Genomic DNA, 13,521 nt, shown 5'->3' with positions numbered 1-13,521 from the left:
GTTTAATACGTTACTTGCTCACCAGAGCAACCAGTAAGTACATTTCTTTTGTAATGGACTATGGTACGTTGCTACTGTGATCCTAATGGTTCAGAAAACATAATGCCTAAATATGATAGCTTTATTTTAATAACTTTATTCCTATTCTGTAGAGTTCTAACTAATGGTTTGCATACTGCAGTTATAACTAGTGATTATATTAAGATTATGCTACAATTAAAACTATAATTTTAATTATAACATGCAGTTAATTTAGGTGGTCTTTCACAGTGCAAATGGTCTGATGCAAATACTGCCAATATTGCTAAAATGCTGATTCTTAAGGAAGCTATTTGCAGGAATCAGAAAGTAAATAGTAGTAAAACAGATATTACAAAAACATGATTCAGCAAAACTAGATGGATTTATATCCTTTAATAGTAAAAATACCTGTTAACAAGATAATTTTCCTGTTGCAAATGTCTTTTAAACCCAAACTACAACATATACATTATTCATAACGTATTATTCATAGTGAGGTTCTTCCATTCATTTTGTTTGTTTTCAAATTGTATGTAAATTGATTTACTTGCTTTACTAAATACAAACTATATAGTAAATTGATGTTTAGAGCAGAACTATACTGAACATTTTCTGCCTTTAGATCTGTTCTGAAATAGTTGTTTTAAAAACTTTCAATATAATGCTATATTTTTACCTAATTAATTCCTCATTAAGAACCTAACCCTGAAAACATTCTGATCCTTGTACTTATCGTTGCATCAAGAGTAGCTCTAGAAACTTTATTTTCTAACTTGAATTCTCTTAATGTAATTTATATATGTTTATGCATAACAACTCAGAGATCACAAATACAAAATTCATTTTTAAATCTCCTACAAGAGCCAAAAGGCTTCTTTAACTTACCTGTTTCTATGTTAGGAAACATTAACTGGAAGAACTTTATGTTAAAAAGTGCTATAGAGGTGTTTTTATCAGCACAGAAATAATGAGCTGATATATAAAGATTCTAGCACCCATACTGTTCATACACTTGATAACAGAGGACAGTAACATGCAGTATGTATCTGTTGATGAGATAAATGAGCCCAGAGTATCAAGGCTGTAACACAGACCAGACACAATTCCCAGTATGGTCAGGGACCGTACAGGCCAGGGACCACTTCCAATAGCTGGTCTGAATGTATACACCCAATTTTGGAGGGTAAGAAAGTTTGATAATATGAACATGGTCAGATTCCAGTGGTGCCTTGGCACCATTTCATTTACAAGATAGGTGCACTGCCTCCCTATCACAGTGCCTTCTTTCCACTGCCCTAGATAATTGGGCCGAAACATCAGAATATGCTGGGCACCAGTATGCCCAGGTGCCCGGTATAGACAAGCCGGGTAGCAGAGCTAGGGCTCTTGCCACAGAATGTACCTGCTGCTTGGATACATATGAATGTGTCCAGGGACAATCAGAAAAATCTAAATACCTACCATAAGCTCAATTATGTATGAGGAGTCACAAGCAGAAAAGGGGGGCTGGAAATGTTTATATATTTCTGGTGCTGAAGTTCATCATTTGTGGCAAGTCAGTCACCTGAAAATTTTTCCTAGCTGAAGTCTGTTATTCTGCAAAATACTTGTATTCCAGAAACTTCAGGTATAAAATTCTCATATCCAAAGCTCTCAAGTCTGAAGTTTCTATGTGAAAGTGGTTCATCCATGGAACGTGAACAGGTTAATGCAAGAAGTGATAATGTCTTAATACTTCTTTACGTTATCTTTGTTTCTTTTGTTGGGAGCTGGAGTAGAAAGACCTTTCACTCGTATCCCCTGTACCTTATCTCTTCAGAAAGGACTTTGAGGCTGAAAGAAGGTGAGCAGCAGAAAGCCCTGACATTGCATAATGCTCACAAACCCTGACCATAAAAGGGGTGTTCTGACTGACAGCGCACTCACTGTATACTATCTTTGCAGCTTTCTTATGCCGTTAGCATAAGGCAGTAGGTGTAGTTTACAATTGGCCTCATAAAATATCTTCTCTCTCAAAAATACTGTAGGCATGTTCAGAGATCCCTGCTCTATTCTGTTTCCCATTTAGGCATGGGGAACTTTCACCTGTGGCAAATCAGCTGTGGGCAAATCAGCTGACACTTGTCAGGGTTTCCAAAATACCAACGAAGAGAAAGCAGTAAAAATGGCAGTAGGAATCATCTTTTCCTAAGACATTAAGGCCTTTAATTTTTTATTTAGTTTCACAGACTATGGCAGATGGGAAGCTTTACTGACTTTTTATTGAAACTTTCAGTTTTGACAGCAGATTTCTCAGCTCACAGGAAAAAATGGCGCGCTCTGAGAGTGAGCGGTGACTGCGATGAGGTAGGTCTCTGCCCGGAGGTGCCAGCTGCTGCCTGAGATCCATGCCTGCCTACCACACTCCAGAGGGCATGGGCCAGCAATAGCCTGGAGCTCAAGAAACATGGTCTGGGGTACTCTCAGGTACGGGACGCGTGCTCAAGCACAAGGTTTGACAGCTGTGCAAGAAGTCACGTGCTTGACCATGGCAGATTTGCTTTTCTCTCACGATAGCAAATCTATAGCATATAATACTGATTTTCACCATAAAATGACAGCAGGTTGGCTTTACTCTTGGGAAGAGACACATAAGAAATTTAAACTAGGTATAAGGATGGGAGAGATGTCCTGAGGTCCCTTCCAGCCTGAATTATTCTATGATCCTGTAACACTAAATTCCCCATTATCAAGAAGTCTAGAATTTTTCCCCCATTCTGAATTCTAATTGCTCTCTATTTAATGTTTTGGAAACACTAACTCATTTATCGTAATAATTTTCCCTTTAAAGTTGATAAATATTATCCACGTCACAGACTTTTATTTGCACACAGCAAAGCAATGTCTAGCAGACAACAGGTCTTGTTTCCGCTTATGTTTTCCTTATCCTGTGGACTAAAAGTAGGCAGTCTGACGAGAGCACCATCCTTCACAGAGGTTTTGTGTTCCTGTTCCAGAAGACGAGGAAAGCGTAGGGGGAAACAAAATTTGTTTGTACATCCATTATGTGACACACCTTTTATTCCTTAGCACACAGGCTCCCATCTTGGAAATATGCATAACCCAACTCAGGAAATTAAGTGCATGTTTAAATGTTTGCAGCATCAATTCGGAGCGAGTCCTAGAACAAACAAGAAGTCAAATTTAGTTTGCATTTAGCTCTAGCTCAGTGATCAACATTAATCCACTTGAAAAATCTGTCCAGAAGAGTTCAGAGCAGTAGTTTCCCATCTAAAAGATGGTCATGGAAATCTTTGAATTTGTGTGGGTTCCTCCCTGCAGTTACACATTTTGGAGAACTGAATTTTCTTGCTGTTTAATCTGCAGAAACGAGATGAGGGTCGGCTTTCTTTTTTTAACCCCAAGACTAAGCACGCCCAACCCGGTAAACAGAGTCAAAAGCTACTCCGGCGCGAAGCCGCCCCAAGGGCGGCCCGAGCAGGAAGCAGAGGGGCGGCGGGCGAGCCGGCAGCTCTGACAGCCGCGGGGATAAATCCTGCCACCAGCACAGGCCCCCTCCTGCGCCGCCATTTGCCGCGGGAACGTCCCCTCACGGCAGGCGACGCCCACACACGGGCAAAGGCTTCGGCGGCGGCTCTGCGCATGCGCCGGGCCAGCGCGCCCCGGCCCCAGCCGCGCTCTCCTCCCTCACCAGCCCGGCGCGGTGCAGTAGGGGACCGCGTCCGCCGGCGTCCCCCTTAGCAACGCGGCCCGGGTCGGGCCGGGCCTGGCGGCCTCCGCCGCGCTCGGCGCAGGGGGAGCGGGCCGCGGGCGACCGGAGAGCAGGCTGTGTGCGCCGTCTCGGCGTGGGGAAGGCGGCGTTGGCACCGTCGCGCCGGTTCCCTGAGCCTGTCGCCGACCTGCCGCGCTCTGCCCGGCAGCGCGGCCCCGCCGCCGTGCGCTGGGTGCGGCGCGGCGGTGCCTTCCCGCCGCCCTCGAGAAGGCGGATCCGCTCTGGGGGACGTCGCCGCCGTCGCCCCCCGCTTCGGGCGCTGAGGGAGGAAAGCCGCAAAAAGGAGAGATTCGGCGTCGGGCGATTCGGCGTACGGCTTAGAGGAGGGCCCCGCCAAGTGGGAGGCAGCGGGGGGGGCATCCGCCGGTGGAGAGGAACTGGCCCTCGGTGGGGTGTGGGCCGGTTCGTCCTGGCTGAGGGTTCCTTGCTAAAGTGCATGTATTTCCTATTAGAGCTGAAGTAAAACGTTCCCTTCTTAAGACTGTTACGGAAATAGGTAGCCAGGCAAAGAGAGGGCGCCTTATCAGTGAGGGAAGACCACAGGGTGGATGCAGCTGTATTGGACACTAAAGTATTTGTAAGGGAAGACATGGGAACCCAAGCTGCTTTAATTCTAGTTTTTAAAAACCACTTGAATTGAAATGGCAAAATTATATGAAGAATGTTGCATATAGAGAATAGCTGTGCCTCTGTTGGTGTAAGGACACAGGTAAAGGAAGGAAGGAATATTTGAATCTAGAAGAGATATCTTTTATTAGACTGACTGCTATGGTTTGGCCTAATAAAAAAAAGCAAACTTTAGAATATGAGAGAGTTATCTTAAATCGAATGTCAAGATACCATTCTAAAAGTAATACAGTTACTTGTTATGATCATTTAGTTTTAATGATAAATATCTTTAAAACAATTTTCATGACAGTGGTATAAATACCTAACAAAATACAATTCTGTGAAATGGTGCCATTTAATATTGTTTATAGGGGAACCCTAGTTTTTATGACTAATCATAGCTTATTTTTAGTTTCAAAGACAGCAATTAAAAACTAAAATGAAACTGGAGCTCATTTGAACTTGTAAACCTTATTACTAATTCTGTTTTACATTTTTAAAGATTTATATAAAACCACCAAGATAATATTTGGAATGTTAAATGTTTCACAGGAAAATGATGCAAAATGTGCATCTGGCTCCTGAGGCTGATGAAGATGATCTTTATTCTGGCTACAATGATTATAATCCCACGTTTGACACAGAGGTAAAAATATTTGCTGTTTCCCACACATAGGATTTTAGCTTCTAAGTACAAGATAAGAACATGTGGTACAGTAATGCAGAAGTATACTACTGCTTTGAAGTGAATTTTTCTTTATTTAGCCAGAAATATGTAAAGTTTCACCAAGACCTTTTTGAATAGTTATTTTTTTGATAGTTTTCTATTCCAACGAAATACTTGTGTGCATCTCAGCAGATCTAATACGCTTTAATGGTTAGAGTTTATTAAGTATAAAATCCTAGTTATTTGAAAGCCATATTCACCTTCACGCACATTCAATGTGGTGTTTCGCAGTGTGCAGCAGCAAGTTTTCTGACAAAAGAGGCTGCTTATTGGTCAATAGGTCATTGATCTCTTACTGTGCTGCAGCTGAAGGAGATAACAGTAGAGTGGAGTCCTGCAGGCCTCAGTGCAATCGGTAGAGCATCTGTGATGACTTACGGTAACCCTGCAGACCACTTTCTGGTAACTGCTGCTGTAGTGGAATTGGAACAGTAGGGGGTCATTTGGTGCAAACCCACTACCCTGCTCAAAGCAGGGCCAGTGTTGCAAGACTTTGCATCTCGTGTGAAATTCCAATGACAAATTCATGGGAGTTGGAGCGTGACCCCAGAGACATGAGATATCTTAATGTATTGGCATGACAGGCATTAATGTTAAAAATTTTGAAATAGTACTAGTAGTAAGCTTTTGGACAGAAATAAAATTTCATGTTACATTTTATCGCTAAAGCTCTGCTTCCTCAGTGTGTTTTTATTTTTCAGAGAATAATGAGTTTTTACATTTCCTAATCTGAAATACCAAAAAAGACAGACCAAATAATATAATCATTATTTATTGTCAGTAAAACCTGTCATTCAGTTATCTTCAAGTCAAGTATTTTTAGAATAAGAACTGAGGTTTTTTTGCCTATCTGCTTTCAGTAGTCATAAGGTTCTGGAGTTGTGGCTTTGGGTGTTGTGGTTTTAAAAGGGTTGATATATTTATTTTATCTTTTCTAGGATTTAGAAAATGATGTAGCTTTTCAACAGGCAGCAAGAACAAGTCATGGTAGAAGACCCCCTGTGAGTACCTTTTAAAATACATTGCAATAGTGTAGACCTTCTCTAAAGCCCTGGCTCTGGTTTTAGCACTGGTACAAACTTATCTTGGGAATGTCTTAGTCTTTTTTTGTCTGCTACTAACATGAAGATACAGCCTTTATATGAAAAATAAGAAAAAGATTAGCAGAGCACAAGGTCCATTAAGTTCTGTAGTTAAGCTAGAACAAACAAGGAACTTTAGTTGAAAATGTGTATTCTTGTTTGATAAAATGAGATAAAACTGTGTTAAAGAGCAAAATTATATATTCTGAAATGACTTTGTTTAATATTCTACACATAGAATTACTCGCTCTGGCATGAAATTATAAGGTTGAGATACATACTAGATAGTGGGATTTAGAAAACTGTGTTATTGTTCTGATCATTCTTTTCTCTGTAAATCCATGTAATTTACATTAATTTTCTTACTTTCATTTAGCTGTGACTTAATCTTATATCAATTTTCAAAACTAAATATAAAGTTGGCACCTGCACTTTAGAAGTGCATGCTATGTATCTAAAGAAGAGCTGAAACTGTGTATGTTACTTATTTGCCAGAATAATCTGGTTCTACGAGGAGAATCCTTTCTATAACAATTGGAGCATTATTTCTATGAATTCACTATAGAAACTATATAGAAAGAATGATAATTAATACATATGGTTGTTAATTGGTGGGGGTGGTTTTTGTTGGTTTTTTGGTTTTTGTTTTTTTTTTTTCACCTAGGTGACAGCCAAAATTCCTGGTACATCAGCTTCAAGACCTTTAGCTACTGGAATTGGTGTATGTTTTTGTTCTGTTGTATTCTTAATGAAAATGAGGTATTTACCATTTAATCCCTTGCACAAAGTGAGCTCTTTTTATCTAAGTATTTCCTTCCAGTGAACTACATGTATTCATTAATTTTAATTAGATCACAACGCCACACTTGGTCAAGGCATGGTTACTGATTTTTTTTTTCCTCTTTTTTTTCTTTTTCTCCCAAACCATACTACAAATCAACTTCCATACTGCATAACGCAGTAGATTCCAAGCTATTAACCTGATTTTTTTTCAGAGGGAACTGCATGGGTTGTTATTTGGGCTCAGAAAGTTTTCTGAAAGTTAAGGTGAAATTCAGTCTTGAAAAATACAGGCTTTCAAATCACCTCTAGTTTGATCAGAGAAAGTTGGTTATATTCTTTGGTATACTTAACCCATTGTAGCTCTTAAATAACTAACACTTTAACCTGGTTTTCTATGGAAACAGAAGTTATCCACTAGTGATACATCCACTGTCCCCTCATCCCAATAAATTTTCAACCTGTTAGCCTGTCTCAGTCAAATTTGAAATGACAGTGCTCTTAAATATAAAGTTCCTGTAACTTTTATGACAAAGAAGGGAGATCACATTCCTTTAGATCTCTTACGCAAGTTAACTGGGTAGCAATTTCAAGAACACCTAAATTCTATTATAAGACATTGAAATACATCCTTTACTCTGAACCTTCTGTTACCTGCTCTGCATATATTCCTTTTGAGACTGCTTTTTATTAGCAATTGTATTTGCAGATGTTTAGTGTAGTACCACACTGTGACAGGAAAAGCTGTCTTGTTAAAGGAGTGCACAAAAAGGCATTTCTTAAGGATAATAAACACTGAAACGTTTATCTGCATTAGTAGAGCTAGAAACCTCCAAAGCTTTGTCCAGTCCACAGTACTACCTGTTTCACTCTGCAGATTTGCTGCTTCTACACTACAGTCCTTGTTGATGTAGATTCAGCCTTAGCAGAAAAAATGAAAAACAGCCACAATGAGTGGTGGATAGTGGGTAAAATAGTTAAACATAGGCCTTTGAGTGGGAATTAGGGGAATACTTTTTCATGGCCTGAAACCCTTTATTTTTGTCTGTTTGTATTGTATATCTGTAGCAACGTTTAGAACTTACTACTAAATATTTCACATTTTCTTTACATTTTTAACACTACTACAGAAGGACAGCATGCAGCATGTCAACTAATGGAAAAGATATCCATTGGCAGTTTCAAAGTATATCTGTATTTATTGTAAAATAAATCTTCATGAAAGTATACCTTAAAATCTGTCCCTATATTCATCTCTGATCAGCTGTACTTGGAATTTTACTGAAGTATCTTGTGGAAATTAAAGGTAGTAATTTCATAATGGAAAGTACTACCACCTCAGATAAATTTCTATGTAATGTTTTTATAAAAGGTCTGACAGAAATGTCCAAATACATAAAAAACAATATTGTGAATTTGTGCTGGAATGTTCAACATCATTAAGTCTGCCAGGCACTGGAAGTATATTGCATACAAATAACACAAATGGGAATTTTGCTATAAACTTATGTGAGAGATCAGCTATTAAAACTCAGTGTTGAGAAGACTGTGCGTAGCCTTTACGGGCTTCTAATGCTTTGTGAGTGCTAGTTTCAAACAATTTACTTATTTTTGTAGTCAAAGGCAACTTTAACTTCATCTATGGGAAGACCAATGACAGGAGCTATACAGGTAAAAGTTTCAATATTTACACTTTATATTGATTTGGAACACTGAAGTTTTCTGATAAGGGTTTGGGTTTGATACAAATATTTAACAGTTCATTGAAATAATACAAATTATTACACTGTTTTAATTTGTCCTTTTTTGAAAATACTACTATCAGAAAGCATGAGGGTTGTGATGAGTATTTTGTTTGAGCACACGGTTGGAAGCAGTACCAGTGGAGTGCTTTTTAACACTTATTGACATGCAAAGAATAATTTTCCATTGAAATAGGAGAAAGTTAGATTCTGGTTTTCATGTTTCTCTTATGTACTTATAGACTAATAAGAATCTGCTACAATTTACCAATGACTTTCCCATCACTGCCCTTAAGTATATTGGCTTAATGTTCAATATATCTATAGCCACTATATTCTTTTGTGTCAGCCCAGGCGAGAAACAGGAATTATCAGGAAGCATCAAGAGTAGGGCTACTCCCTAAGGGAAGGCAAGCCAGGACCCTAGAGGGAAATCGCATGGCCAGCAGTGCAGGGGCCTCACCAGCCAGGACCCAGTCCCGCAATACCTGAGCAAGGCAACTAGGATCCACCCAGAAATGGTGGCCATGTCCAACCAAAAGTCCAGAACATAAGGCAATATCATGGTGATGAGGCAGGTCCAAGGTCAAGCCAAAAGGTCGATGCATAGCCAGGGTTAGGACCAATAATCACTGGCCAGGTCTATAGAGACAAGGCAAGGCTAAGATCAATCCAGGAGGTCAGTCCACAGGTTGAAATCTGGATCGAGGGAACCTGTGGCTAGGCATAGCTGTGGCTGATTTGGAAACCAGTAGTCCTCCAACGAAGCTCAAGCAGGGGCTGAGGGACCAGGGTTGAGCTTAAATAAAGCTCCTGGACCCATGGGTACGGTGTATGGCTGGAGGCCTCAGGTGAGTCTGGTCAGGGCCATTAAGGTTTATTAGTGCAGACAGTGTTCTGACAAGAAAGTTTAATAAACTGGCATGGGGTGGGGTCAGAGATTCTTGTGTTGGGAGGCATTGTCTGGTAATAAGTTAAAAATACAAAAAAATCGTAGTTTGTTTGTGCCTCTCTTGGTTTAGATAAAGTTTAGATAAAACATTCTGATCCGTAATCTCGTAGGATTCTCTTTATTGTCCATAAAAATTTAAAAAGCAGCTGAGCTCTGAAACAGTGTGATAGTAAGCTAGAATACATTACAGATCTCAAGATGAACAATTTTTAAGAATTTTCTAAAAATAAAAGATGTTTGAAATTAAGTATTCTTAATATATACAAATTCTACAAATTTCTACACAAAGTAGAAAGTGTTCCTTTGTATCAGTTACAGTTTCCCAATAGTGTTTGCTCCTCTACTTTGTAGACAGTTATTATAGAATCATAGAATACCAGGTTGGAAGGGACATCAAGGATCATCTGGTCCAACCTTTCTTTGCAAAAACACAGTCTAGACAAGATGGCCCAGCACCCTGTCCAGCTGAATCTTAAAAGTGTCCAATGTTGGAGAATCCACCACTTACCTGGGGAGATTATTCCAATGGGTGATTGTTCCCATTGTGAAAAATTTTCCTCCTATGTCCAGTCGGAATGTCCCCAGGAGTAACTGGTACCCATTACCGCTCGTCTTTTCCATGTGACTACTTGTAGAAAGGGAGTCTCCATCTTCTCTGTAGCCACCCTTTAAATACTGGAACATGGTGATAAGGTTTCCCCTAAGCCTTCTTTTCTCAAGGCTGAACAATCCCATATTACATGATGTATAATATTTGAGAAAAAAATTTTCTTTTTTTTTTCTTATTTGAGAAAATATTTTTTAAAATATTCAGTTTACTGAGGTGGTAACAACTGATTTTTGTATTTAAAGGTTTTGTTGTATGTAACTGATGTCCATACTGTCCACAATCTATTCTTTAGGAAGATTATTTTAATATGTCTTCCTTTTTATTTAAGGATGGGGTTGCTCGACCAATGACAGCAGTGCATGCTGCAGGTTACACTAAGGCAGCTATGAGAGGTATGGTTTGTAGTAATCATCAGCTGCCAGAGGGAGATGTTATTTTACAATTTTCAGTACTCTGTTAATTTTGCAGGTTCTTCATTTGATCCTCTTGGCCAAGCAAGAGGTCCTGCTCCACCTCTGGAAATGAAAAATTCAGACAGGTTTGTTTAGTTTTGCATTAAATTATTTCAGTATTAACAGCACCAAAAAAACAACCATGGGTAGAGTTTAAAAACATCCAGGCAGTTACAAAACCTTGAGGGGCCAAACTCTTAACTTTGTGGAATAATGCCACATACATTTATGCATGTGGTTAGCTAACTTACCAGAGCAGTTGCACTGACTTTCAGGAACATCTGATTTCAGTGATTTCTGGTTCCAACTGTAGCTCAGCAGCCTGGACGTAGTTGTTGCCACACAAACACTGTGATACTTATATAGAATTGTGGAGGATTATGGAAGAGTGTGTGACAGGCAAGGAACACCATGATTCATGCAGCTCTCTGGGAAGAACTTGGGGGGATTTTGCCTGCTGATCTTCCCTGTTCACTCTGACCTCAGCACTTGAGGTAAAACTGAGGTTGTGAAAGTTTTGCAGGCTGCTGTGAATGTTGGGGAGTTCACTGAGAACAAGTCATTGAGCTTTTTGATACAAAAGTTGTATTCCTCAAATATAGCTATATAGGAATAAGGAATCCTGCTGAAATGTTTGGTTATTTAACTGAGGAAAAAATCTACGTAAATAACAGCTGTTTATTAAAATCTGCATTTGCAAGCTATACTTTAAAGTTATCTATGCAAACAAAGGTTTGATTAATTGCTTTTAATACAATATTTAATTTCACTAGGTGTTTGATTTGGAAGTTTTACTAGCCCATCTGTTTGTTCTGTCGTTACTTCTCTGTAACAAATTGGGTCCATGAAATTTGCATGTCTGTCTTGTTCTCATAAGAGGATTTATGTTTTCTTAGGTCTCTGTTCTCAAATTGAAAGTGTGAATGTAGTACCTCTGGAAGATCTTCTCTGGCCATAGTTTCACATTATATTTTCTTTGGGAAAACCAGTTAGTTGTGACATGTGATACATCACTGTGTTGTTTTGTTGAGACTATCCCGTGTAAAAGCTTAATGTTTGCAGTTACATTACTAGTGTTAATCCGTTTATTGTTATTTTTATTTTAGTTCAGAAGAGAAGATTAGGCAGTTGGAAAAAAAAGTGAATGAACTGGTTGAAGAAAGCTGCATTGCTAACAGTTGTGGAGACTTGAAATTGGTAATTTTTCTGCATTTCACTTCACTTCTGCTATTATGTGAAGAACAATTTGTGTAGATGTTTCAAACTGGCTTGGGTTCAAACACTTCAAATTATTAAAATCATCTTAATTCTAACTTTGCTGTGACTGTTCTAATCCAGTGATACCTTGTATTGCCAAAAAAAAGGTAGAAGCTGTATTTCTTCTGTATGTATTTGTTAAGATTTCAGTGTTAAAAAAACCTCCCTTCTTATGTAGATTGTACCAGACCATTCTGAGGGTCCTCTAGGATGTTATGTTAGTTTCTGACACGTCCAGCAGAATATCCATTTTCCTGCAGAAGTCATCAAAGTTGCCAACTCATTATCTATAAAACAGCCAAGTTAGATTTGCCTTCTATCATAAGGACTAAGAACCAAGCTATATCTTGAGAAGTACTTCCTTCGCCACTAGCTGCCAAATAGCTACCTTGAGTGCTAGCCATTACTTTTTTAATCATTGCGCCCTTGCAGAGGCATACAGGACTGCTAATGGCACTTGTAGACCTGTAGCATTACTTGTACAAAGGGTCTTGACACCAATCTGCAGAAGATTATCATTGGTTAAAATAATAATTTTGGAGTTACTCAAATTGTGAACGTACATGTGAAATGCCACTTGTGGATAGATAAAAAAGGGAAGCAATTTACCAGCATTCAGAATCAATCAAGGTGCTATGTGCAGCATACATTTGCGTAGCACGTGTGTTTACTTACTGCCTTCACTTTCTTCCTTCCAACGTGTTCCTGCACTTGGATTCTGCAACTAAGGAAACATGTCAAGCCTAAACACTCTTTTTTTTTATTTTTTTTTTTTTTTTAATTTTATGTGCACTTTCTATGATTAATACAAGTAGAATACTCTTCTAGGGTCACCATAATTCTTCCAGGTAGAATAATTTTCTAGGGTCACCATAATCTAGTGATTATGGCATATGTATGTGTGTGACTATACTTCTCTAAAATTATACAGGTAAGCAGAGTTAGACAACTGTATGTCTCCTTATTGCTAATTAACACCTTTCTGTGGGTTATATTGCTACTTTTCAGCCATTGGGTACAGTCTGTGCATTTAAAGAGAACGGACATGAGTATATTCTTTTCATACTTGTTTTGAGTGTATTTTTACTGTCTTGGGTTAGTAAGATTCAAGGCATTGCTAAATTTTAGTTTTTTATTTAAGGCTCTGGAAAAAGCAAAAGAGGCTGGAAGAAAGGAAAGAGTATTGGTGAGACAACGTGAACAAATTGCTACTGCAGAAAACATCAACTTAGACCTCACTTACTCAGTAAGTGCTTAGAAATCTTCAGTGAATGCAAGGTGTTGGTAAAAAGCCTCCTAAAGAGACATTTCAGTGTTTGCTGAGTGTGTGTGTGTTGTAATGCTCCTAGCAGTCTACCAAATCATATACGGTCTATGTTTGGGGGTGGGGGAAGTTTGTGAAGATGAAGTGCAAGTTAGGCACTTTAAAGTCAAGTTAAAACTTAACATTGGATTGCAAAGATCCATGTGTATCATTGTGTCTATTCCCTTGCAATACTCCTAAATCATTAATCTTA

At 38.9% G+C, this 13,521-nt stretch overlaps 1 protein-coding gene across 9 annotated transcripts in view; it reads left to right on the top strand.

Annotated features, from left to right (window-relative positions):
* The first annotated feature begins 3,994 nt into the window (after positions 1-3,994).
* Positions 3,995-13,521, top strand: part of IFT88 (intraflagellar transport 88) — a 49,567-nt gene continuing 40,040 nt past the window's right edge. For 4 of the 9 annotated variants that reach the window (XM_030042704.1, XM_030042705.2, XM_030042700.1 and 1 more), the window contains exons 1-9: positions 4,139-4,225; positions 4,955-5,048; positions 6,068-6,130; positions 6,876-6,932; positions 8,609-8,662; positions 10,624-10,687; positions 10,764-10,833; positions 11,854-11,944; positions 13,146-13,250. In XM_030042704.1, coding sequence (XP_029898564.1) covers positions 4,959-5,048; positions 6,068-6,130; positions 6,876-6,932; positions 8,609-8,662; positions 10,624-10,687; positions 10,764-10,833; positions 11,854-11,944; positions 13,146-13,250 — 594 coding nt within the window. In that variant the 5' untranslated portion in view covers positions 4,139-4,225; positions 4,955-4,958. Of the gene's footprint in view, positions 4,226-4,954; positions 5,049-6,067; positions 6,131-6,875; positions 6,933-8,608; positions 8,663-10,623; positions 10,688-10,763; positions 10,834-11,853; positions 11,945-13,145; positions 13,251-13,521 lie in introns of all 9 variants that reach the window. The other 5 variants (XM_030042706.1, XM_030042702.1, XM_030042707.1 and 2 more) reach the window with 5 other exon arrangements.

Source organism: Aquila chrysaetos, chromosome 19 (genome assembly GCF_900496995.4).
Source record: "Aquila chrysaetos chrysaetos chromosome 19, bAquChr1.4, whole genome shotgun sequence".
Taxonomy (NCBI): domain Eukaryota; kingdom Metazoa; phylum Chordata; class Aves; order Accipitriformes; family Accipitridae; genus Aquila; species Aquila chrysaetos.
This window is presented reverse-complemented; position numbering and strand designations above follow the sequence as displayed.